At 39.6% G+C, this 25,451-nt stretch overlaps 1 protein-coding gene across 15 annotated transcripts in view; it reads right to left on the bottom strand.

The window, feature by feature from the left end:
* Nucleotides 1-25,248, bottom strand: part of BIRC6 (baculoviral IAP repeat containing 6) — a 246,461-nt gene extending 221,213 nt beyond the window's left edge. For 9 of the 15 annotated variants that reach the window (XM_032652164.1, XM_032652166.1, XM_032652177.1 and 6 more), the window contains exon 1: nucleotides 24,819-25,233. In XM_032652164.1, the coding sequence (XP_032508055.1) occupies nucleotides 24,819-25,059 (241 nt within the window). In that variant the 5' untranslated portion in view covers nucleotides 25,060-25,233. Of the gene's footprint in view, nucleotides 1-24,818 lie in introns of all 15 variants that reach the window. The other 6 variants (XM_032652176.1, XM_032652174.1, XR_004352692.1 and 3 more) reach the window with 5 other exon arrangements.
* Nucleotides 25,249-25,451: the final 203 nt, after the last annotated feature.

The raw sequence follows: 25,451 nt of genomic DNA, 5'->3' as shown, positions 1-25,451 counted from the left end.
TGTGTCACTCAGTAAGAAAACACCTTTTCAAAGGTTTGTATGAAATTGTCTCTTAAGTTATACATTTATTCATATTGCTTTGTTCCATGGTTTTAGTAGTATTACTATGCAACACTGTTGATAAATTTTAATGCTGCAAATAACATTAACAAAAAACTTACAGGACTTCTCTGGTGGTGCAGTGGTTAAGAATCCACCTGCTGGGCTTCCCTGGTGGCGCAGTGGTTGAGAGTCCGCCTGCCGATGCAGGGGACACGGGTTCGTGCCCTGGTCTGGGAAGATCCCACATGCCGCTGTGCGGCTAGGCCCATGAGCCATGGCCGCTGAGCCTGCACGTCCGGAGCCTGTGCTCCGCAACGGGAGAGGCCACAACAGTGAGAGGCCCGCGTACCACAAAATAAATAAATAAAAATAAATAACTAACTTTATAAAAAAAAAAAAAAGAATCCACCTGCCAATGCAGGGGACATGGGTTCGAGCCCTGGTCCGGGAAGATCCCACATGCCGTGGAGGAACTAAGCCCATGCACCACAACTACTGAGCCCACGTGCCACAACTACTGAAGCCCACACGCCTAGAGCCCGTGCTCCACAACAAGAGAAGCCACCACAATGAGAAGCCCGCACACCACAACAAAGAGTAGCCCCTACTCGCCCCAACTAGAGAAAGCCTGCATGCAGCAACAAAGACCCAATTCAGCCAAAAATAAATAAATAAATTTATAAAAAATAAAAAACTTATAACCTGTACTTAAACTAAACCTCCCAAGTTTACCTTTAAAAAACTTAAGTCCCATTTTGGCATAAGTTAGTTATTTAATAGAAATTTATTTTGTTTGCCTTATGAGTTTAAAATGTCTGAAAATAAATTTCTCAAAGAAAGATAAGTCATGCTTAACTAATGTTTAAATTTTCAAGAAAAGTTGGCTAAAAAGTCGTTTTTGGTTTTTAAATACAGGGGAAAAACTTTTACACCTACCCTCTACGACATGTTACACCTTGTTAGAATTTTCTATAGAAGATACTTGTAAAATGACTTTGAACCCTACATGGATAAAGTTTAAAAAGAAATTCAAGCAGAAAATTTTAATAGACGAAACACTCAAATTTCCTCCAACTATACCAGAGATCAACAAGCTTCTTATAAAAAGGTCAGATAGTAACTATTTAAGGCCTCACAATACATATGGTCTTTCTCACAATTACTCAACTCTGTCACTGTAGTGCAAAAGCAGCATGTAAATAAACGGGTATGTATGTGTTCCAGTAGCATTTTATTTGCAAAATCAGGAAACAGGTTGAGAGCTACCGAGGTGGCAGGCCATAGTTTGCAGACTCCTGACTGACACTAATGACTTGCATTAGTACAGATTTTCTTTTGGGGCAGGGGAAATTTCACAAAAATAGTAGGTTAAAAATTCACAGCCAGACACAATAAGCTGCTGAAACCTAACATAGAAAAATCTTGAAAGCAACCAGAGGATATGTTACGTACAAGCAAGTAATAATTACAATAAAAGCACATTTATCATTAAAAACCATGGGGTTTGTTAGGAATTGAACCATTTTTAAAATACTGAAAAAAGAAATTCTATATTCAACAAAATATCCATCAGGAATGAAGGTGAAATAAAGACATGCTCAGATGAGGGAACACTAAAGAGAAATTCTGCCAGCAAACCTGCTCAAAAAGAATCACAAAAGGAAGTTCATCAAAGAGAAGGGAAACTATTCAGAAATAAACTTAGAGTATCAAGAATGAGGGAAGAGGGCTTCCCTGGTGGCACAGTGGTTGAGAATCTGCCTGCCAATGCAGGGAACACGGGTTCGAGCCCTGGTCTGGGAAGATCCCATATACCGCGGAGCAACTAGGCCCGTGAGCCACAACTACTGAGCCTGCGCGTCTGGAGCCTGTGCTCCACAACAAGAGAGGCCGCGATAGTGAGAGGCCCGTGTACCGCGATGAAGAGTGGCCCCTGCTTGCCACAACTAGAGAAAGCCCTCGCACAGAAACAAAGACCCAACACAGCCAAAAATAAAATTAAATAAATAACTAAATAAATATTAAAAAAAAAAAAAGAACGAGGGAAGAGCAACAGAAATGGTAAATATCTGGGTAAATGTAAGTGATGACTCTTCACCTCAGTTCTTTAAAATATATTTGACAACTGAAAGCAAAAATTACTACAATGCCTGGGGGTCTTCAATGTCACATATATGTAATAAATAAGTCAACCATAACTTAAAAGAGAGAAGGGTACAATAGGGCGGTATGGTTTCTATATGCCACTTAAAGTGGTAAAATAGGGCTTCCCTGGTGGCGCAGTGGTTAAGAATCCGCCTGCCAATGCAGGGGACATAGGTTTGAGCCCTGGTTCGGGAAGATCCCACATGTCGTGGAGCAACTAAGCCTGTGCACCACAACTACTGAGTCTGTGCTCTACAGCCCGAGAGCCACAACTACTGAGCCCTTGTGCCACAACTACTGAAGCCTATGTGCCTACAGCCCATGCTCCACAATAAGGGAATCCACCACAATGAGAAACCCATGCACTGCAATGAAGAGTAGCCCCTGCTCGCTGCAACTAAAGAAAGCCCACGCAACAACGAAGACCCAACGCAGCCATAAGTAAATAAAGTTCCCTAAATAAATAAATAAAGTGGTAAAATACTGACTCTAAATAGACTGAGAAAAGTATGTATATTGCAATCCTTCAAGTAACTACAAAAGCACATACAAATAATTAGGCAAAAGCAATAGATAAGTTTAAAAAAAAATCAAGCCAAAAAAAGCAGAAAGAAAAAATAAAGGAAAAAAGAGGAAACAAATAATCAACTGGAGTATCTAAATCAAAATATCAACAACTACATTAAACATAAATGGCCTAAGTATGCCAACGAAAAGATAAACTGAATTTAAACACACACACACACAAGCCAATTCTATGATGTCTACAAGAAACTTTTACCATTCTAAAAGGGTGTAAAAGGATGGAAAAAAGATATATCATGCAAATGTTATCATAGAAAGATGGAATAGTTATATTTAGATCAGCCAATGATCATAACAAAGAAAATCACCAGGAATAAATGAGGACATTACATGATAAAAGGGTCAGTTCATGAAGAACAAAAAGCAATCCTAAATATATATACATGTAGAACTTCAAAATACATTCAGCAAAAATTAACAGAACTGAAGGGAGAAATAGGCATCCATAATTACAGTGGAAGACTTCAACTTTCAGTAGTTAACAGAACTAGTAGATAGAAAACAGTACCATCAAAAAAAAAAAAAAAAACAGTACCATCAACCCATGACATTTTTAAAATATTCCACCTATCAACAGTAGAATGCACATTCATTTCAGGTGCACACTGAATATTAATCAAGACATATCATATCCTGGATCATAAAACAGACCTTAATATACAAGAAGTGAAGTTAAAAGTATGTTCTCTGAGAGCCCAGAAATAAACCCATACACCTCCGGGTCAATTAATCTTCAACAAAGGATGTAAGAATATACAATGGGAAAAAGACAGTCTCTTCAGCAAGTGGTATTGGGAAAGCTGGATGGCCACATGTAAATCAATGAAGTTAGAACACACCCTCACACCACACACAAAAATAAACTCAAAATGGCTTAAAGACAAATATAAGACATGACACCATAAAACTCCTAGAAAAGATCATAGGGAAAACATTCTCTGAAATAAATCATACCAATGTTTTCTTAGGTCAGTCTCCCAAGGCAACAGAAATAAAAGTGAAAATAAACAAACGGGACCTAATCAAACTTATAGGCTTTTGCACAGCAAAGGAAACCATGAACAAAACAAAAAGACAACCTATGAACTAGGAGAAAATATTAGCCAATGATGTGACAGACAAGGGCTTAATCTCCAAAATATACAAGTAGCTCATACAACCCAATCGAAAAATGGGCAGAAGACCTTAATAGACATTTCTCCAAAGAAGAAATACAGATGGCCAATAAGCACATAAAAAGATATTCAACATCACTAATTATTAGAGAAATGCAAATCAAAACTACAATGAGGTACCACCTCACACTGGTCATAATGGCCATCATTAAAAAGTCTACAAATAACAAATGCTGGAGAGGGTGTGGAGAAAAGGGAACCCTCCTACACTGTTGGTGGGAATGTAAGTTGGTGCAGCCACTAGGGAAAACAGTATGGAGGTTCCTCAAAAGACTAAAAACATAATTACCATATGATTCAGCAATCCTACTCCTGGACATATATCCAGACAAAAATTATTCAAAAAGATACATGCACCCCTGTGTTCACAGCAGCACTATTCACAGTAGCCGAAACATGAAAACAACCTAAATGTCCAGCAAAAGATGAATGGATAAAGAAGATGTGGTACATATATACAATCAAATACTACTCAGCAAATAAAAAGAACAAAATAATGTCATTTGCAGCAACAGGGATGCAACTAGAGATTATCATACTAAGTGAAGTAAGTCAGAAAGAGAAAGACAAAATACCGTATGATATCACTTATATGTGAAATCTAAAATATGACACAAATGAACCTATGTACAAAACAGAAACAGACTCACGGACACAGAAAACAGACTTGTGGTTGCCAAGGGGGAGGGGATTGGGGGAGGGATGGGGTCAGCAGATGTTAGCTATTGTATACAGAATGGATAAATAACAAGGTCCTACTGTACAGCATGGGAAACTACATTCAATATCCTATGATAAACCATAATGGAAAAGAATATTTAAAAAAAGAATGTATATATGTATAACTGAATCAGTTCAGTGTACAGCAGAAATTAACACAATGTTGTAAAACAACTATACTTCAATAAAACAAATAAACAAACAAAAGGTATGTTCTCTGACCATAATGGATTTAAGTAGAAATCAGTAACAGAAATATAATGGGAAACCTCTAAATACTTGTAAATTAAACAACATACTTCTAAATAATCTTTAGGTCGATGAAGAAGTCTAAACATTTTTAAAAGAATGAAAATGAGGGAGTTCAGTTCCCCATGGTCTAGTGGTTGGGATTCGGCGCTTTCACTGCCGTGGCCTGGGTTCAATCCCTATTGGGGAACTGATATCCCACAAGCTGCAGCGCAGCCAAAAAAAAAAAAAAAAAAAAAGAATGAAAATGAAAATATAATATCAAAACGTCATATGAAGCTAAAACAGGGACTTCCCTGGTGGTCCAGTAGCTAAGAATCCGTCTTCCAATGCAGGGGACGTGGGTTCAATCCCTGGTTGGGGAACTAAGATCCCACATGCCACAGGGCAACTAAGCCCTCATGCCACAACTACTGAGCACGCAGGCCACAACTAAAGAGCCTGCGTGCCACAACTAGAGAGAAGCCCATGCACCACAACGAGGAGCCCACATGCTGCAACTGAGACTCGATACAGCCAAAAATTAAATAAATAAATAAATAAATTTTAAAAACAAAAAGAAGCTAAAACAGTGATTAGAGTAAAATTTATAGGAATTGAACGCTTATACTGGGGTGGGGAAGAAGGCCTTAAATCAATAACCTAAGCTTCCTACTTAAGAAAACCAGAAAAAGAGCAAAACAAGCAAAAGAAAAGAAACAATAAAGATAATAGCAGAAATCAGTGGAAGTGAAAATAGAAAAACAACACAGAAAATCAATATAAGCAAAAACGAGTTCTTTGAAAAGATCAATGAAATTTATAAAGCTGTAGCAAGACTGGCAAAGAAAAAAAAAGACATAAATTACCAATAATATCAGGAATGAAAGAGGAGCTAGAGGACAGATTCTGTAGACATCGAAAGATAAATAATACTACGAACATCTCTATGCACATAAATTTGACAACTAAGGTCACCAAAATAAATAAATTTGACACTACAAATGTTAAGAAGATAACTGAGGAATAATACGGGTAGATCTATACACATAAATTTTGAAACATTAGTGAGATTCCTTAAAAACCACAAACTACCAAATTATCCAAAATGAAACAGATAATCTAAATTAAGGAAAGTGAATTCACAGTTTAAAACTTTTCAAAGAAATCTCCAGGCTTACCTGATTTCTCTGGAGAACTTAAAAAGTAACACCAATTCTACACAATCTCTTTCAGGAAACAGAAGAAGAGGGAACACTTCCAAACTCATTTTATAAGGCCAGATTTAACCTGATATCAAAACTAGAAAAAGACAGTACAAAAAGAGAAACTGCATACCATTATTCCTCATGCAGATTGATGCAAAAATCCTCAACAAAATAAAAGCAAATGGAGTTTAGCAATATATAAAAATGACAATACACCAGGACCAAGTAGGGTTATCCCAGGGATGCAAAACTGGTTCAATATTCAAAAATCAATCAATGTAAGCTATCATGATAATTGCTTAAAGAAGAAAAACCACATAATCAACTCAGCAGATGCATGTGGCAAAATACATCTTTTCATGATTTAAAAAAAAAAAAAAAAGCCCTCAGCAAATTAAAAGGTAATTTCCCCAGTCTGATAAAGGACGACTACAGGAAGTCTACCACTATCAAACACTTAATGGTAAAAGACTGAACACTTTCCCCCTAAGATCACGAACAGGACAAGGATATTACACTCTCACCACTCCTATGCAATATCATGATGGAAGATCTAGCCACTGCAATAAGAAACGGGGAACCAGACAGATTAGAAAGGAAGAAATCAAACTGTCCCTATTCACAGATAACATGATTACCTATGTAGAAAATCCCAAAGAATCTTAAAAACAAACAAAAACTCCTAGAGCTAACGAGTTGAGCAAGGTTTCACTGAACAAAGTCAATACACAAAAATCAAACAACTGTATTTCTATATACTAGCAATGATCAATCTGAAACCAAAATTTACCCCCCAAATTAACAGTCTACAAGAGCTCTAAAAACATAAAATACTTAGATATATATCTAACAAAAGGTATACAGAACATGTATGCTGAAAAGTACAAATGACCAGTGAAAGAAATCAAAGAAGAGCTAAATAAAACCATGGTCACGGAATGGAAGAGTCAACATAGCAAAGATGCCCTCTATAAATTTAATGCAATTTCAATCAAAATCCCAGCAGAAGTTTTGAGATATAGATAAACTGAGTCCAAAATAATTTGAAAAGGCAAAGGAACTGGAATAGCCAAAACAATTTTGATAAAGAATAAAGCTGGACAAATCACATTATATGACTTTAAGACCTGCTATAAAACTTATATTACCACAAGAATGTGTGCTACTGGAAAATGTATAGACACATTAGATCTATGGAACAGAACAGAATCCAGAGACAGAACTGCATAAACATAACCATCTGATTTTTTTAAATGATTTTTTAAATTGTGGTAAATTATACATTACATAAAATTTACCATTTTAACCATTTCTAAGTGTAAAGTTCAGTGGCATTAAGTACATTCATGTTTTGCAACCATCACCACCATCCATCCACAGAACTCTTTCCATCTTGCAATACTGAAACTCTATAACCATTGACACTAACTCCCCACCTCCATCCCTATAGAACCTGGCAACCACTATTCTACTTTCTTCTGTCTCTATGAAATTGACTAAGTACCTCATGTAAGTGGCATCATACAGAATTTGTTCTTTTGTGACTGGCTTATTTCACTGAGCATAACATCTTCAAGGTTCATCCATGATGTAGCATGTGTCAGAATTTCCTCCCTTTTTAAGGCTAATATTTCATTGTATACATACACCATATTTTGTTTATCCATTCATCCACTGATAGACACGTGGGTGGCATCTACTTCTTGTCTAGCTGGGAATAATGCCACTGTGAATATGGCATACAAATGTTTCTTCAAGACCCTGCTTTCAATTCTTTATACCCAATACTCAAACGCAGAATTTCAAGTTCATACAGTAATTTTTAATTATTTGAGAAACTGTATTACTCAAATGTGGAATTGCAGGTTCACATGGTAATTTTTAATTATTTGAGAAACTGCATACTGTTATCCACAATGGCTGCACCATTTTATATTCCCACCAGTATGGCAAAAAAGGTTCCAATCTCTATATATCCTTGCCAACACTTACTCTTCTTTTTTCTTTTTTGATAATAGCCATCCTAATGGGTGTGAAGTGATACCTCATTGTGGGTTTGATTTGCATTTCCCTAATGATTAACGATGCTGAGCATCCTTTCACGTGCTTGTTGGTCATTTGTTTATCTTCTTTGGAGAAAAGTCTATTTAAGTCCTTTGCTCATTCTTTAACCAGGCTATTTGTTTTTGCTGTTGTTGAGTTGCTTCTCTGTAATTGTCTAAATATATCTGCCTATATCTCTGGATATCTGATTGGCAAATATTTTCTCCCCTTCTGTGTTCTGCCGTCTTACTCTCTTGATAGTATCCTTCAATGTGCAAAAGTTTTTCATTTTGATGAAGTCCAATTTGTCTACTTATTCTCTGGGTGTCTGTGCCTTTGGTATCATATCCAAGAAATCACTGTCATATCCAACATCTTGAAGCTTTTCTGCTTTGTTTTCTTCTAAGAGCTTAAGAGTTATAGCTCTTACACTTAAGTCTTTGATCCATTTTGAGTTAATTTTTGTATATGGTGTTTTGTATATGTTTGACTATGGTGTATATGATTGTATAATGGTCGAACTTCATTCTTTTGCATGTGGATATCCAGTTTTCTCAGCACTATTTCTTAAAGAGATCGTCCTTTCCCCCTTTGGATGGTCTTGGCCTCCTTGTCAAAAATCATTTGACCACATATGTAAGGGGTTACTTCTGTGCTCATTAGTCCATCAGTCTTTATGTCTGTCTATGCCAGAACCACATTGTTTTGATTACTGTAGCACTGTAGTAATAAATTTTGAAATCAGCAAGTGTGAGTCCTCCAACATTTTTCTTTTTTTTTTTTTTTTCAAGAATGCGTTGGCTATTTGGGGTCCCTTGAGATTCCATACAAATTTGAGGATGGATTTTTCTATTTCTACAAAAAAATGTCATTGGGATTTTGATAAGGATTGCAATCTGTAAACAGCTTTGGGTAGTACTGACTTCTTAACAATATAGAGACAATACCAAATGCTGGCAAGGATGCAGAGCAAGTGGAACTCATAAATTTCTAATGGAAATGCATAATGGTACAGCCACACTAGTTTGACAGCTTCTTATAAAGTTAAACATACACTTACCAAATGGCCTTGCAATCCCACTTCTATGTATTTACCCTAGAGACATAAAATCTTTATTCACATAAAAACTTGTATTCAGGTGTTTATAACAGCTCTATTTATAATTATCAAAAGCATGTCCTCCCAAGACTGACTGACTAAATAAATGGTGATACATTCAAATAATGAAATACTATTTAGCAATAAAGAGGAATGAACTATGGATACATGCAACAACTTGATGATTCTCACAGGCATTATGCTATGTGCAACAAGTCAGTATCAAAAAGTTACATACTGGGGCTTCCCTGGTGGCGCAGTGGTTGAGAGTCCGCCTGCCAATGCAGGGGACACGGGTTCGTGCCCCAGTCTGGGCCCATGAGCCATGGCCGCTGAGCCTGTACGTCCGGAGCCTGTGCTCCGCAACGGGAGAGGCCACAACAGTGAGAGGCCCGCGTACGGCAAAAAAAAAAAAAAAAAAAAAAAAAGTTACATACTGGGTTTCCCTGGTGGTGCAGTAGTTAAGAATCCGCCTGCCAATGCAGGGGTCACAGGTTCGAGCCCTGGTCCAGGAAGATCCCACATGCCGCAGAGCAACTAAGCCCGTGTGCCACAACTACTGAGCCTGCGCTCTAGAGCCCACGAGCCACAACTACTGAGCCTGCGTGCCACAACTACTGAAGACCATGCTCCATAAGAGAAGCCACCGTGGTGAGAAGCCCGCACACCGCAACAAAGAGTAGCCCCCCGCTCGCTGCAACTAGAGAAAGCCCACGCGCAGTAACAAAGACCAAACACAGCCATAAATTAATTAATTAATTAAAGTTGCATGCTGTAGGGTTCCATTTCCATACATTCTAGAAAAGACAAAACTAACAATACAGAGAACAGATCAGTGATTACCAAAGGTTGGGGCTGTGGGGGGGAGTCTAACTACAAACGGACACCAAAGTGGATACCACAGGGAACTTTTCAGGTATTGAAACTGCCCTGTACCCTGATTGTGGTGATGGTTACATGAATCTATGCATGTATTACTAGTATACACACATAAAAGGCCATTTACTATAATCATAATCAAAATTTATTTTTAAATTATATAAAAGAATAAAGACATAGGAAAATATTTACAATTTACAGTTTTAACAAAGTAAAGGGGGGAAATAGTCCATAACATATCTTACCATCCAAGTTCTATAAAAATATATTAAATAATAGAAAAAGGCAAAAAGAACCTCTTACACACCAAAATGCTAAGACGGGCCATCTCTAGGTAATGAAACCATAGGTAACTGCACCTTCCCTTAGTCTATCTGATGTCCTATAATAAGGTAAATCACTTTTAAAATGGAAATTTTCAAAGGAAGAAAATTGCAGGGTTTTTTAAATTAGTTATCAATTTTAATACCCATATTAAGAAATAGTCAACTCTAAAAATACACCATCTGTGTGCATCCCTATAAAACTTCGAAAAATACTATCAGAAATACATTATCTTTGCAAACTGACACAACACACTGTAAAAGTCCACGTCCACTGAGATATCATCAGACTTCAATGCTTAAAATAGTCTACCATAACATACAAACATACAAATATCATTCAAGGTCAATAAAGAGCGTGCAAAATTAATGTTAGGTTCTTATAAAGCCTTTAAAATGTATTTAAAGTTACCAAAATAAAATCATTTAACAAAAGTTGTTAGTATAGTGTATTATTCAAAGCCAAAATGAGTATTCCTATAAAAGAGAACTTGGTGCAAAGCAAAGGAAGTTTGGGAAAGTTCAGTGGCTAGGCCATGAAGAAAAAGTAACAAATGGATAAAATATAAAGCAGGGATAGTATTATTTAGGCAGATCTACCTAAACATGGAAGAGGTTCTCCGAAATATACAGAATTACTGGAATTAAGAGTTCCAAGTTCCAATTCTCCCTGTTCACTTTATCCAAAACTACCACCAGACCACTTATTTTTACAATAATCTTAAGTATCTGACATCAATTGAGAAAGTTTTGAGAACATAATCACCACTGAAAATTTTCCATGGATGGGACTCAATCTTTAAGGACCTACTTCCTGTAAGAAATTGTGGGGCCCTTTTCATATACGTTACTCAATTTGACACAGTTAAAACTCTTAACCAGTCTGGGATATATAGGTTACATGCTTCCTTCAGGATTTTGACCTGGCTATAATTAAGTAAAATCTGGGGACTAACTTCCCTATCTGATATTGCACAGGAGAACCCCTAACCATCTGTAAATAAATTCCTGTTGCTACACAGGAAGTTGCCCATGTGAGAAGCAACTCAGCTACAAATCAATATAATTCTACAGTTTGGAACATGTGACCTTGTGAATTTCTATTTGGAGCTCATATCTGAAACTGCTATTTTCTGTTTAACATAGATGGCACGCATCATCATTCCTCACATAGCCTACATTTTAAGTCAGTTCAAGTCAAATTCCATCCAAATATGATGAAAATCCACCCAGCTGTTTTTGCATACTACAATAACAGGCCAACAAAAACTTCCCCTGGATATCTGCCTTGCTGCTCTCTCACATCACTGGGATCTTTGCTCAAGTGCCATCACAGAGAGACCCCCTCCACCCGCCAGACCACCACACAGCACAAATGTATCCACCATCATCTCACATCAGTTTTGATATCTTATGGCATTTATCACCACTTGATATAGGGTATGTGGGGGGGTGTGGTGTGGTGTGTAATACACCTCTTTCCACTAAACCATGAGCTCTAGGAAAGCAAGGACTTTGTTAACTGCTACATCACCAGTGCTTGACACACAGTAAATGTTTTGGTTTTTTTTAATTTAATTATTTATTTATTTGTCTGTGTTGGGTCTTCATTGCAGTGTGCAGGCTTCTCTTTGAGGTGGCTTCTCTTGTTGTGGAGAGCAGGCTCTAGGCATGCGGGCTTCAGTAGTTGTGGCATGCGGGCTTCAGTAGTTGTGGCATGAGGGCTCAGTAGCTGTGGCTCGCAGGCTCTAGAGCGCAGGCTCAGTAGTTGTGGACTTCTCTGGTGGTTCAGTGGGTAAGACTCCATGCTCCCAATGCAGGGGGCCCGGGTTCGATCCTTGGTGGGGGAACTAGATCCCGCATGTATGCTGCAACTAAGAGTTCACATGGCACAACCAAAAGCCCACATGCCACAACAAAGATCCCATGTGCCACAACTAAGACCCGGCACAGCCTAAATAAATAAATCATTAATTAATTAAAATATTTTTTTTTTTTTTTTTTTGCGGTACACGGGCCTCTCACTGTTGTGGCCTCTCCCGTTGCGGAACACAGGCTCTGCAGCCTCCACGGCATGTGGGATCTTCCCGGACCAGGGCACGAACCCGTGTCCCCTGCATCAGCAGGCAGACTCCCAACCACTGCGCCACCAGAGAAGCCCTAAAATATTTTTTAAAAACTAAGCTATAATGTGATAAAATGAAACATTCTAACAGCTAGCTTTTTTCTTAAGACAACATGAAACAAAGACATTTGAGGCATGGAACAGTTGATCTGGTAGATAATCCTAGCCATTTCTGCCCTCTGTAGCCACTACTTCCCCTGCCCTCCTTCTGCCCTCAGTATGAGATCACTGTCCTTGCTATAGCGGCATTTTGGTGAAAAAGAATCAGAGCACTTAACTGGTTCCAAAAATTCAAACAAAACTGAATTACATGAGAAAAGGACAAAATAGAAAGCAACAGGAATTTGGCCCTTGGTATATTCCTGCTGCTTACAAGCATATTTCATTATATATACACTAAATACAATTTAAGATACAGTGGGGGGACTTCCCCGGTGGCGCAGTAGTTAAGAATCCCCCTGCAGGGGACACGGGTTCGAGCCCTGCTCCGGGAGGATCCCACATGCCACGGAGCAACTAGGCCCGTTCGCCACAATGACTGAGCCTGCGCTCTAGAGCCCGCGAGCCGCAACTACCGAGCCCATGTGCCACAACTACTGAAGCCCGCGCGCCTAGAGCCTGTGTTCCGCAACAAGAGGCCACTGCAATGAGAGACCCATGCACCACAATGAAGAGTGGCCCCCGCTCGCCGCAACTAGAGAAAGCCCGCGTGCAGCAACGAAGACCCAATGCAACCAAAAATAAATAAATAAAAATTAAATTAAATTAAAATATTTTTAGAAAAAAGATACAGTGGGGTAGGTTTTATTAGCAGACTAACTTGGGAGGTTTTCTTAGCAAAAAAAAAAAAAAATTATGGCTAAATACAATACTATTCAATTCAAATAAAATTTGTCTCTCATTCATCCCAGGCATATGAAATAAACTTGCTCATTTAAGATTCTAGGTGAAGTGTGAACCTCTAAACCTGGCAGCCCATTAGAATCATCAGGCATGCTCTAAAAACTAAAGAAAAAAAATTTTTTTTTTAAGTATGCTTGGGCTCCATTCCAGGCCACTTAAGTGAGAATACTGGGACCCAAGCAGAATAGTTTTTTAAAAGCTCTCCTGATGATTCTAATGAGCAAGTGGGGCTGAGAACCACTGCCCTGTGCTATCTCCGCAGTCTTACTTGTCTCTCTCCAACTACATAAATCAATGTAAAAGCACAGAAACAAATCATAAAGATTTAAATTCCTGGTGCCCACGATAAATCACAACACATTTCTACCTGCCCTACTCTAACATTTCAATCATTTCCTCTAAAAAGTAAGAATATTTATTTCCTCTAAAATACATCCTTGATTTAACATACTCAAGTAGAGCACAATTACTTGTTTTTAGGAGCACTGCCCTTGTCACAGACTGTTTTATATAGCAAATAACTTATTCTTTTTGTCATTTGTACCTCCATTTTCTCCTCTCTATACCAGAGTTTGGCTTAACTATTTTGTACCCCTCACATTTGAAGTACAATTTACAAAAAATTTCTACATTCATTATCATATCACATAATGAAGTAGTCTGGGCAAGAATTGTTAGCCCATTTTAGAGATGGTAACCCAGAGAAGTGTCTTGCCAAATGCACCCACCTTTGCATGAGGCTATGATCAGTACAATGCACATATCAGAGAGGTACCTCCCACGACCTCCCCACTATTTTTACATACTCCATTACAGAAATCTATTATTGTTTATATTCTATCTATAGTTATAGAGAACATTCCTAAGGATAGATTTCCAAATGTTCAACAACTTAAGTACAGTTACAACTACAGATTTCCAGTTAAACAAGGATATAATGCACACACATTTACCTCTGCTCCCTCCCATGCTCCCACAGAAAGACAGGAAAGACATACTAAAGAGGGCACTAAACAAGCCCACAAAGACCAAGTGAGAAGATAACAACAAAATTTTTGAAGTCGGAGGGCAGGTAGAAGAGTATTAACTGACTTGTTCCCCCCTATAAAAATTTCAAGGTTAAGCCAGCAAGGAGGAAAGCTCAAATTACGTGTTGTAGTATTTTTCAAATTACACAGACAATAATAAGTCTAAAATAAAAATTACTTAAAAGTAGCAGCTTTTTGCAATATTTTCTCAATTAACTAATACTAAAAACATACCTATCATAATAGGGCCCTACATTTTTTACCTTAAACTGGGAGTTCTTCAACTGAAAAATATGGGAGCCATAGCCCAGGAGGGCCAAGTCCAAGATCCTCAGGCTATCCCATCACGCCCTTCCTCATGCTTTGCACTCTGATACCAAACTGCTTATAACAAATATTACCTGCTTCATGCCTCTGCTCTTGCTCATGCTGTTCCCTCTGCCTGGCTAACTCCATTTCTTTCAAGTCTCAACTGAGGTGTCACTGCGTTTAGAAAGCTTTCCAAATTTGGGAGGAGAGTGGACTTACAATTCATCTTATTATCCCCATGTGGCAAACACCTGTTGAAATGAACTATATAATTTAAAACACCAATACAAAAAGTAACATTTACTGAGTGCTTACGGTGGGCCAAGCAATGTCTACATGCATTAGTTTACTTAATATCTTTCCAAAAACCAAATGAGTTAGGTACTAATTATGAAGTGCAGAGAGAGAGGTTAAGCATCTTGCCTAAGACACAGCTAGGAAGTGATAAATCATAGACTGGAACTCAGTCTGGCTCCGGAGCCAATATCCTTAACCACTAGACTAGGCTTTGTCTATAAATGCCAATGCCTTCCAAGTCTGTATTCCCAAATTTTCAAGCTTCAACCCTGAATTTCCAAATGTCTTCTGGACATCTCTACATGGATGTCCTTCAAGAACCTCAAAAGTAACACAACTGAAATCACTATGTCCCTCTTGCTCCTCAGCATTTGCCAACAAAAGCTACTCACCACACCTTCTTGTACTTCTTGTACTTCAGGTTAATTCATTCATCCAGTTACCCAAAGTAGAAAGCTAAGTATGAGTAATTTTCACCTTGTCAATCCCTCTCATCCCCACGTTCACCAAATTATGTTGTTTCTACCTCTCAAACTTAGATGCAGCTCTCATCACTTCTCACAACTGGGTATTAGCTTGGAATCTTTCTTTCTGAAAAACAAATACCGTATGCTAACACATATATATGGAATCTAAGAAAAATAAGAAAAAAAAAGGCATGAAGAACCTAGGGGCAAGATGGGAATAAAGACACAGACCTACTAGAGAATGGACTTGAGGATATGGGGAGGGGAAAGGGTAAGCTGGGAGGAAGTGAGAGAGTGGCATGGACATATATACACTACCAAATGTAAAATAGATAGCTAGTGGGAAGCAGCCACAGAGCACAGGGAGATCAGCTTGGTGCTTTGTGACCACCTAGAGGGGTGGGATAAAGAGGGTGGGAGGGAGGGAGATGCAAGAGGGAAGAGATATGGGGATATATGTATATGTATAACTGATTCACTTTGTTATAAAGCAGAAACTAACACACCATTGTAAAGGAATTATACTCCAATAAAGATGTTAAAAATAAATAAATGAATAAATAAAAAACAACTGTGATTCTGTGAAAACCTACAATGGCTCCCTACCATTGATATCAACTCCAAACTTTTTAGCAAAACATATTACGTTCTTGTCTTTGCCAATCTCTCAGCTTCAACTCTAACCATCCAACCCCAACTCGTCTTCCCCCCAAAACTTCCCTGGATTTACCATTTGTTTATTTATTTATTTATTTAATTTCTTCAGCTGCGTTGGGTCTTTGTTGTTTCACGCGGCCTTTCTCTAGTTGCTGTGAGCGAGGCTACTCTTTTTTTTTTTTTTTGGCAGTACGCGGGCCTCTCACTGTTGTGGCCTCTCCCGTTGCGGAGCACAGGCTCCAGACGCGCAGGCTCAGCGGCCATGGCTCACGGGCCCAGCCGCTCTGCGGCATGTGGGATCCTCCCAGACCGGGGCACGAACCCGTGTCCCCTGCATCGGCAGGCGGACTCTCAACCACTGCGCCACCAGGGACGCCCCGGGGCTACTCTTCATTGCAGTGTGCAGGCTTCTCACTGCAGTGGCTTCTCTTGTTGTGGAGCACGGGCTCTAGGCACACAGGCTTCAGCAGTTGTGGCATGTGGGCTCACTAGTTGTGGCTCGCAGCCTCTAGAGCACAAGTTCAGTAGCTGTGGTGCACGAGCTGAGTTGCTCCGCGGCATGTGGGATCTTCCCAGACCAGGGCTCAAATCCGTGTCCCCTTCATTGTCAGGCTGATTCTTAACCACTGCACCACCAGGCAAGTCCCTACCATGCTTTTAAAGACCAATATGTCTCTGCATAAGCCAAGTACCCTGGCCTAAGATGATCATCCCTCCCACTATCTCATCTTCCCAAATCAATCATAAAGGCAACATCCTTTGAGAAGCCTTCTCTATTCTCCTCAGGTTGAAGAAACTCCCTCCTCTATGCATTCAAAGGTCAAAATGTTGCCTTAATTATTTTGTGCCCCCATGACTAGCACATGTTCAATAAGTGTGTAAATGAATACCAATCAACCAGCTCTTCACATCACTGTGCTCTTTTAACAATTTCAAGTCCAAAATCAATTAACTTACATAATTTTTTTTTACTCTCCTGTAATACAAAATTACTGCTCTTATGTCTATTCGATTTCAGTGGTCACATTTCCACATACGTGGCAAACTGGAAGAAAAAAACACTGCAATTTCAACAGAGTATCTATAGTACAAACATCTACTACACTCAGCAAACTTTCAAACAGCCACTGCTACCACAAGAACAACTTACAGAGCACATACTATATACCAGGCACTATTCTATATGTTTAACATATGTTGACTCATTTTAATTCTCACAACCACTTTATGAGGTAGATAGTATTATTATGTTCATCTTCCTGATGAACTTCAAAATCGAAAAGAACCAAGACTAAAGCTCAAGCTATTTGGTTCCAGAGGCTGATCTCTTATACTGCCTCTCATTAATAAGTCTAACACTACTGAAACAAAGACTAGGTAAATTCTTTCCTAGAGCCAAGCCATCTTTGAACATTGAATAGTTAGGAAAATGTGGGAGGTAAATGTAAAAATTTGGGTAGATATAGAGGATCTTGAAAACATAGCAAAATATTTTTTAAGAATATTAATTCACTCTAATTAATTACAGAAAAATGTTTTGCTAATAAAACACCAAATCTTTGACATAAGATAGGTCATTCTGTAGCATTACTAAAGTCAGTCAACTGAAACAGAGCCAAAGTACGTAGTCACAGCCCACAAAGATACTTGCCGAATTAAGTTTTTATAAGGAACTCAGATGTATCCAGAAGACAACTATCTTGAAAGGTTACTGAAACCCCAACTCTATACCATGTTTATAACTGAGACTAGGAAGGCTTCATGCACCAAAATTAGTCAGGACATAGTGATCTGTATCATTTACAATTTCCAAAACTGAGATCTACAGGAAGATGTTGCATTTTACCCAGACTGATGCATACCGAATTCAGAAGTAGTAAGAAAAATATTTTCCACCTCTAAAGAGATGATAAATATGAGTGTCATCCATAAAATTCATTTCGTGAGGACTATGCAAGCTAACCTAATTAGTTTTCTACATTCCAAGACTTCTTCGAACAGGTACCTCTGAGTTCTAAGTCTGAACAAGAAGTCATCATACCAGACAATCAATCAATCGATTAAAATTCACCCAATCTGAACTTCACTACAACTGGAGTAGAGTACAATGATCTTTTTTCTCATTTATGACCACTGTACAAACTTCTCAAGTCAAATCAAAGTCAGTGTCTTAGGGACTTCCCCGGTGGTCCAGTGGTAAAGATTCCGCCTCACAATGCAGGGGATGCGGGTTCGATCCCTAGTCAGGGAACTAAGATCCCACATGCTACGGGGCAACTAAGCCCACGCGCCACAACTACTGAGCTCACGCACCTCAACTAGAGCCTGAATGGCGCAAACTACAGAGCCCACGTGCTCTGTACCCCACGCGCCACAACTACAGAGCCCATGCACCCTGGAGCCTGCGCGCCACAACTAGAGAGAAGCCTGCACACCACAACGAAGAGCCCAAGCGCCGCCATGAAAGGTCCCGCATGCCACAACTAAGACCCAGGACAGCCAAAAACTAAATGTCTCAGAAAAGGAAAAGGGGAGATATCCATTAAAAATATATATAAAACTAGAATGATTGTCTAAAAACACTGAGCAACTCTGGAGTTTCCTCCTCTTCACTATGACAGAGATCTGTAACCCACTTCAGAAACTGAAGAAACGTAACTTACTCTTACACATATACTACAATACTCATTGATTAATACCCATCTATATCTTCATTTACTCATGTACATATATTGCATGAACAATCTACTGGGTTGGCCAAAAAGTTCATTTGGGTTTTTTCCACAGAAAAAAATTTATATATATTTTTATAAACACATATATATATATATATATATGTTTATATATATATATAAAATATATATACACATATGTGTATATATATATGTGTGTGTGTGTATACACACACACATAACTAGTAATACAACAGTCTTGACTTCATTCTGACATTTAGCCACACCAACACAATGAAAGATATTTATCCAAATATAGATAATATTTGTTACCAACATTTTTATTTCCATCTACATTTTAATGAAATCTATCCTCTGTAATACAAACACTAAGTCAGTGAACAATTTTTAAAGTAACAGTGAGGGGCACGGCAATACTAAGCACCCTGTGGCTTAAGAGAGTTAGTATTCACTGTGTATCTGCTTATACATATGCCGAGCAGTGTTAGGCACTTAAAATGTTTACCTCTTAAATCTTCACAACCATCCTATTAAATATTAATCATAACTTACAAATGAGGAGGAAGCTGGAGTTCAGGAAGTTTAGGAAGTGAGCTAAAATTCAAAATTCAGGACTACATAAAGCCCATTCTCTCTCCACATGTCCTCAGAAAAGCTTGCTTAAAAAATATGTATATATACACAAAAAGAAAAAGAAAAAAAAAGTATATATATAAATTATATATATATTATACATATATATAATGTACTACACATTTAGCAGAGAAGGGGCTCTATTTCAGGAAGCAAGAGAAAACACCACCACCAGTAATTAAATAAATAAGAAAATACTAAACAAATTAACAATACCTTACTCTTACACTGAAGCAAAAACTAGATGGATTCTACAAGATGGTGAAAAGTGGTAAATTACAAAAAAAAATCCTAAGAAGTTCAAATGTGGTGTTAAGTTCAAAAAACTTAACAGAATATCAAAATGGTTTAAGTAAAAAAAAAAAGAGATTTACAAATAAATAAAAAACATGTTTTGAACAGTAAACACACTATTCTAAGCACTTTACGTGTAACACTTAGTCCTCACAATTAATACAGTTATCACCCCCTTTTTGCAAATGGAGAAACTGGAAAAGAAATGCTAAGTAATTCAAAGTTACACAGTTCAGGGAGGAAAAAAAAAACAAAACAGAAACTAGGATCTTAACTCAAAACTTTGCTCCTTCCTATTATGCTCAATGGCATTAACAAACAATAACTAAAGAGAGGGACATATCTAGTAATATAAACAATATGGTCAAGTGGTGTACGCAGAGCTATTTTGATTTTTAAAACCCAAAGTCCACAAATAAGCATATGAAAACATGTTCAACATCATATGTCATTAGGGAATTACAAATTAAAACAATGAGATATTACACACATATTAGAATGGCAACAATCCAAAACACTAACAACGTCAAATGCTGATGAGGGATGTGAAGCAACAGGAACTCTCATTCATTGCTGCTGGGAATGCAAAATGGTACAGCCACTTTAGAAGACAATTTGGCAGTTTCTTACAAAACTAAACATATTCCTGGGACTTCCCTGTTGGTCCAGTGGCTATGACTCCGCACTTCCAATACAGAGGGCACAGGTTCAGTCCCCGGTCAGAAAACTAAGATCTCACATGCCACACGGTACGGCCAAAAATTTTTTTAACAGAAGAAAGAAAACAAACTAAACATACTCCTGCCATAAGATCCATGCTCCTTGGTATTTACCCAAATGAACTGAAAACTTATGTCCACACAAAAACCTAGACACAGGTATTTATAGCAGCTTTATTCATAACTGTTACAACCTGGAAGCAACCAAGATGTCCTTCAGTAGGTGAATGGATAAATAAACTGTGGTCCATCCAGACAATGGAATATATTATTCCATGCTAAAAAGAAATAAGCTATCAAGCCACAGAAAGACATGAAAGAAACTTAAATGCATATTATTCAGGGAACAAAGCCATACTGAAAAGGTTACATACTGTATGCTTCCAACTATACGACATTCTAGAAAAGGCAAAACTATGGAGACAGTGAAATGATCAGTAGTTGCCAGGGAGCAGAAGGGAGACAGGGTGAATAGGCAGAGTAAGAGAATTTCAATGAAACTATATTCTACAATATGTCATATACAGTCAGAACCCATAGAATGTACAGTACCAAGGGTGAACACTAACATAAACTATGGACTTTGGGTGATAATGATGTGTTAATGCAGGTTCATTGATTGTAACAAACATACCAACGTGTGTCAGATATTCATGGGGAGGGTGGTAAATAGAGGAACTCTGTACTTTCTGCTCAATTTTACTGTGAAACTAAAACAGCTCTTTAAAAAAGTCCATTTAAGAAAGAAAAAACAAAAATCACCAAAGCCAAAGAAAGCGTGTTTACTTAGCAGTTAATATGTAAAGAAGCATCCACTTAACATACTCATTAGTATACATATACCAAATCAAAAATATTTATTAATAGATTGTACTAGGCATGCTGGGGAGGGGATATAAACAAGTAGACAAGGCTCCTTGCGACAAGGAGTTTGAAATATAGTTAAACAGACATCATATACTCACAAAAAAACTAAATAAAATGGAATTTAAATAGTTCAAGACAGAAAACATACCACAAAGAGTTAAGTTGCCAAATTACTGAAATAAGAATTAATACAACAATATGTGCTTAGGGGTTCAGTGGATCACTTCAGGCTAAAAGAATCAGGAAGTCAAAGGTATGCTCTAGGTCTCGAAAAATGGGTAAGATTTGTCTAATTTTCTGGAGGGAATTGGTGAATTCCAAGAAAGAGTAAAACTACTGGAGTTGGGAAAGAAAATTAAATGAACCAGTTTCACAAAACAAAATAGGGAGACAAGACTGGAAAGACTGCTAGAGGCCAGATCATGGAGGTTACTGAATGCCAGGCCAAAGAACAAGCACAGAGACTCAGAAATCTTAACTCTAAAACACTAACAGGGGGCAAATACTTGCCTAACCTAAGTATATACTGATGACTCTTAATCTAAAGAAAATGCATTTATAAACATTTTTTGTGAGATACAGATAATTTAAACATATACAGTAGTCAACAACGGTAGTTTAAAATTCACCATCTTGGCCATCCAAGTGAATACCTATACATACAAGTCCTGCTCCCATTTTTCGATTTCCAATCAACACCAACAGACTACCCATAACCCCATAAACTGAACCTATCCATAAGACTACTCTATCACCCAATAAAACTCTCTATCCCCTTAAACCACTTACATCACGACTCTTTATCCCCTTTAACAAAGATGTCTTTCCTCTGGGGTAGAAAAGAAGGTGGCTCACTGCCCATGAACTGGAAAGAGGGGTCATGTTAGGGTCATCATCACTACTGGCACCTTCTGCCCATTCTATTTATAGGACTGTCACCCTCTATTCATCATTAAAGCCAAACCTACTAAGTACCTACATATTCCAGGCAAAACATAAAATGCAGCATTCCTTCCCCAATCATCTGAAGAAATGACACACACAGGACCCTATACAACCTCTGGTAATTATTATTAATAAACTGCACTTCTCACATATGAAAACACTTCAGAATTTGTCCATTGTTACTTTCAAACTTTTTTTGTAATCCTTTTGTTTTATTTGCCATAAACTCTTCTACATAATTTTAATCACATACTACTCAATTCTCAATGCATGGCTATCCACCATTGTATCCAATCCCATACTTTCTAATTAAATGTTCCAACATACCTCAACTAAGGTATCCCAAATCAGTGCTGTAGTTTATATATCTACCTTTACACTTACATTATGTATCTAAAGCCCTCTCCTTAAGTAATCTACCATTAGAGTGACTGTTTTCTTCCCTTTCATGAACAGGCACATTCATATTTGTCCAATTTCCCCAATCATTTATAACTAACTCTGGCACATATAATCTTTCTGAAGCACGGCCTCCAGATATAAAATCACCCTGTGAGAGTCCTCTTTCTACTGAAAACATTTTAAGACTTTTGTTAATATGGCTTTTTATAAAAATTCAAGTATATATGTTACCACTTATTCAAAATTTAAAGTCATGAAAGACAGTAATAGATACCGTTTAAAGATAAAGTATATAATAAAAAACATAAAGATACGTATAAGAATGATAAAACCAAATTAAGGATAATGCTCATGGGGGAGGGAGAGTTGAAGGAATGCAATCCAGGAGGGACACACAAGACTTCAACTCTATTTGTGATGTTTTATTTTTTTTTAACCAAGTCGAGAATACATGGTTGTCTGCCACAATTGTTCTTTATACCTTTTCATATGTGAAATATATTTAAGTGAGTTTAAGAGGAAAGAAATCCAACTATTAGCAAGAAGCACCCTCTCATACAGAGTGACAAGCTGTTATGTCCAAGTTGCAGTAAATGCTCATTGCTACATCTGGGACACCACTCCTGTACTTTACCCAAGCCAAGAAAAGAAAAATTACAAGACTACAATACAAACTTTCCCTTAGACATATTTTAGATGTGTTACAGGTTTATTTTCTATAGCTATACACAGCCCATTTCTTTCACAATGCTCACAAAAACAAAAATTAAACCCTTTAACTTTGTATACCTAGATTCCCATTTACTCTTAAGTGTCTCAGACAGTAAATCAGAATAACGACCTTTCCTTATTTGTCTCTGTTAAAATATAAGTGAATGGGTAAGACCACTTCACTACTTCCACTTGGCTAAATATGGACAGTCATACACATTACATCTCTGTGCATGAGTCTAACTCACTTGTATACTAACTTTTCAATATCAATTTGTAACATCTAAATTAAGCCACTCATTCTATCGCAAATGAAATGTCGTCTCAGCCAAACGTAACCTAGCCAGGGCAATTCCAAAACACTCCACCCCAGCCCACCGAGCGTTCGTCTCACGCATACTCAAAGTCCCATCCCTGGACCAACGTTTACACCGGCCAGAACTGCTCTCCTCCAATGGTGAGCCTCACACGCGCCTCCGTATCCCAACTTTCAGCTCGCAGTGGTAAAACCAGCAGAGAGGGCCGGAAGTTTCACCTAGTTCGGAACCCAAAGGAAATCTGTAACTCATACACCGCAGGTGCCGAGTTTCTCGTCCCTGGTGAGTAGAAGGTGGAAGCCCCGACCTAGGGAACAAGAGCTAGTCTTCCATGGCGTCCTCCCGAGTCCTAAAGTCGTCGACGGAACAGTTCAGGCACCTGGCCCGCCTACTTCCCTCCCCGCCCCCACTCCAGACCCACCCCACCCCCAACCCGGGCGCGAAGCCTGCTGTACATCCCAGCACCTGCAGGTCCCAGGAACAGACACGGATCTACTTCTCTCCACAAGAGGGTAGGGCTTGGATGTCGCCTCGGACGCTCGCCTCTGGCCACCGGCCTCTCACGTCGGGACCAACACTGCGACCCTGTCGCTTTCTGATCTAAGAGAAGGCAGTACCGACACCCTCTCCAGGACCTAGCAGGGGGCCTGGGCTTCTCCGGTGCTGAGCTCCTAGGCCTCCTCACCTCTCCCAGAGGACCAACCCACACCGGACGCTCAAAGCCCGAAAGGCAACTCCCACCACTCCCCGCCTCGCCCGTCTTTTCTTCCCAGCTGCCGCCGCTGAAAAAGCCAAGTCCTAAGGTCCTCCTCAATCAGCTTCCGGGCCTCCCTTCACAGCCAGGCCTGAGCCCCCAGCCCTGCCCTCCGCCACCCGCTCCAGTCACACCGCTTCCCTCCTCCGGAGGCCGAGCCCCGGGGCTGGGAGGCTTCTTTCCCCAGCATCCCGGGGCCCGGCTCCTCCCGCGGCAGGCCCGGCCCCCGCCCGGCGTGCGGCACACTCACCGCTGAGCGCCGAGGCCTGCAGGGTGGCCCCCGAGGTGCCGTCGATGACTTTGATGGTCCCGCGACTGGTGACGGCCAGGATGGCGTTGAGCGCCGGGTGATAGGAGAGGCTGTGCAGCCCTTCGGCGTCGCAGCGCATGCAGCCGTCCCGCAGCACCAGCCACTCGGAGACCCCTGCCGCTCCCGCCCCCGCCGCCGAGGAGCAGCCCGGGCCCGAGGCCGCCGCAGCCGCAGCCGCCATCTTCCGGCCTGCGCTCAGCACAATCACACTGGAAGCGGCTCAGTGACAGTCCCGGGAAGTGCAGCACCACCCCCAGTCACCATCCGGGGCCGGGGGGCAAGCCGAGCGCGTTAGCCGGAAGTGAGGTCAGGCGCCGGCACGCACGCGGGACGTCGGCCGCGCGCCCGGAGGGGCCAAGCTCAGAGGGAGGCTGGCGAGGGAGGCTGGCGAAGGAGGGGAGAGGGAGATAGAGAGGCGGGGCCCGGGGCGGGAGGAGCATGCGCGGGAGGGCTAGCGCGTGCCACGCGCCTCAGGTCTGGCCAGCTAAGCGTCCGCAACGTCCCAGTTTTTTTCGAGCTCGGGGAGCGGCCGCAGCCTGCGCCCCGCCCAGCTCCCCTGCTCCGGGCCGCGGC

This window comes from Phocoena sinus, chromosome 13 (genome assembly GCF_008692025.1).
Source record: "Phocoena sinus isolate mPhoSin1 chromosome 13, mPhoSin1.pri, whole genome shotgun sequence".
Taxonomy (NCBI): Eukaryota; Metazoa; Chordata; class Mammalia; order Artiodactyla; family Phocoenidae; genus Phocoena; species Phocoena sinus.
Note: the sequence above shows the minus strand (reverse complement) of the source record. Positions and strands in the feature narration are given on the sequence as shown.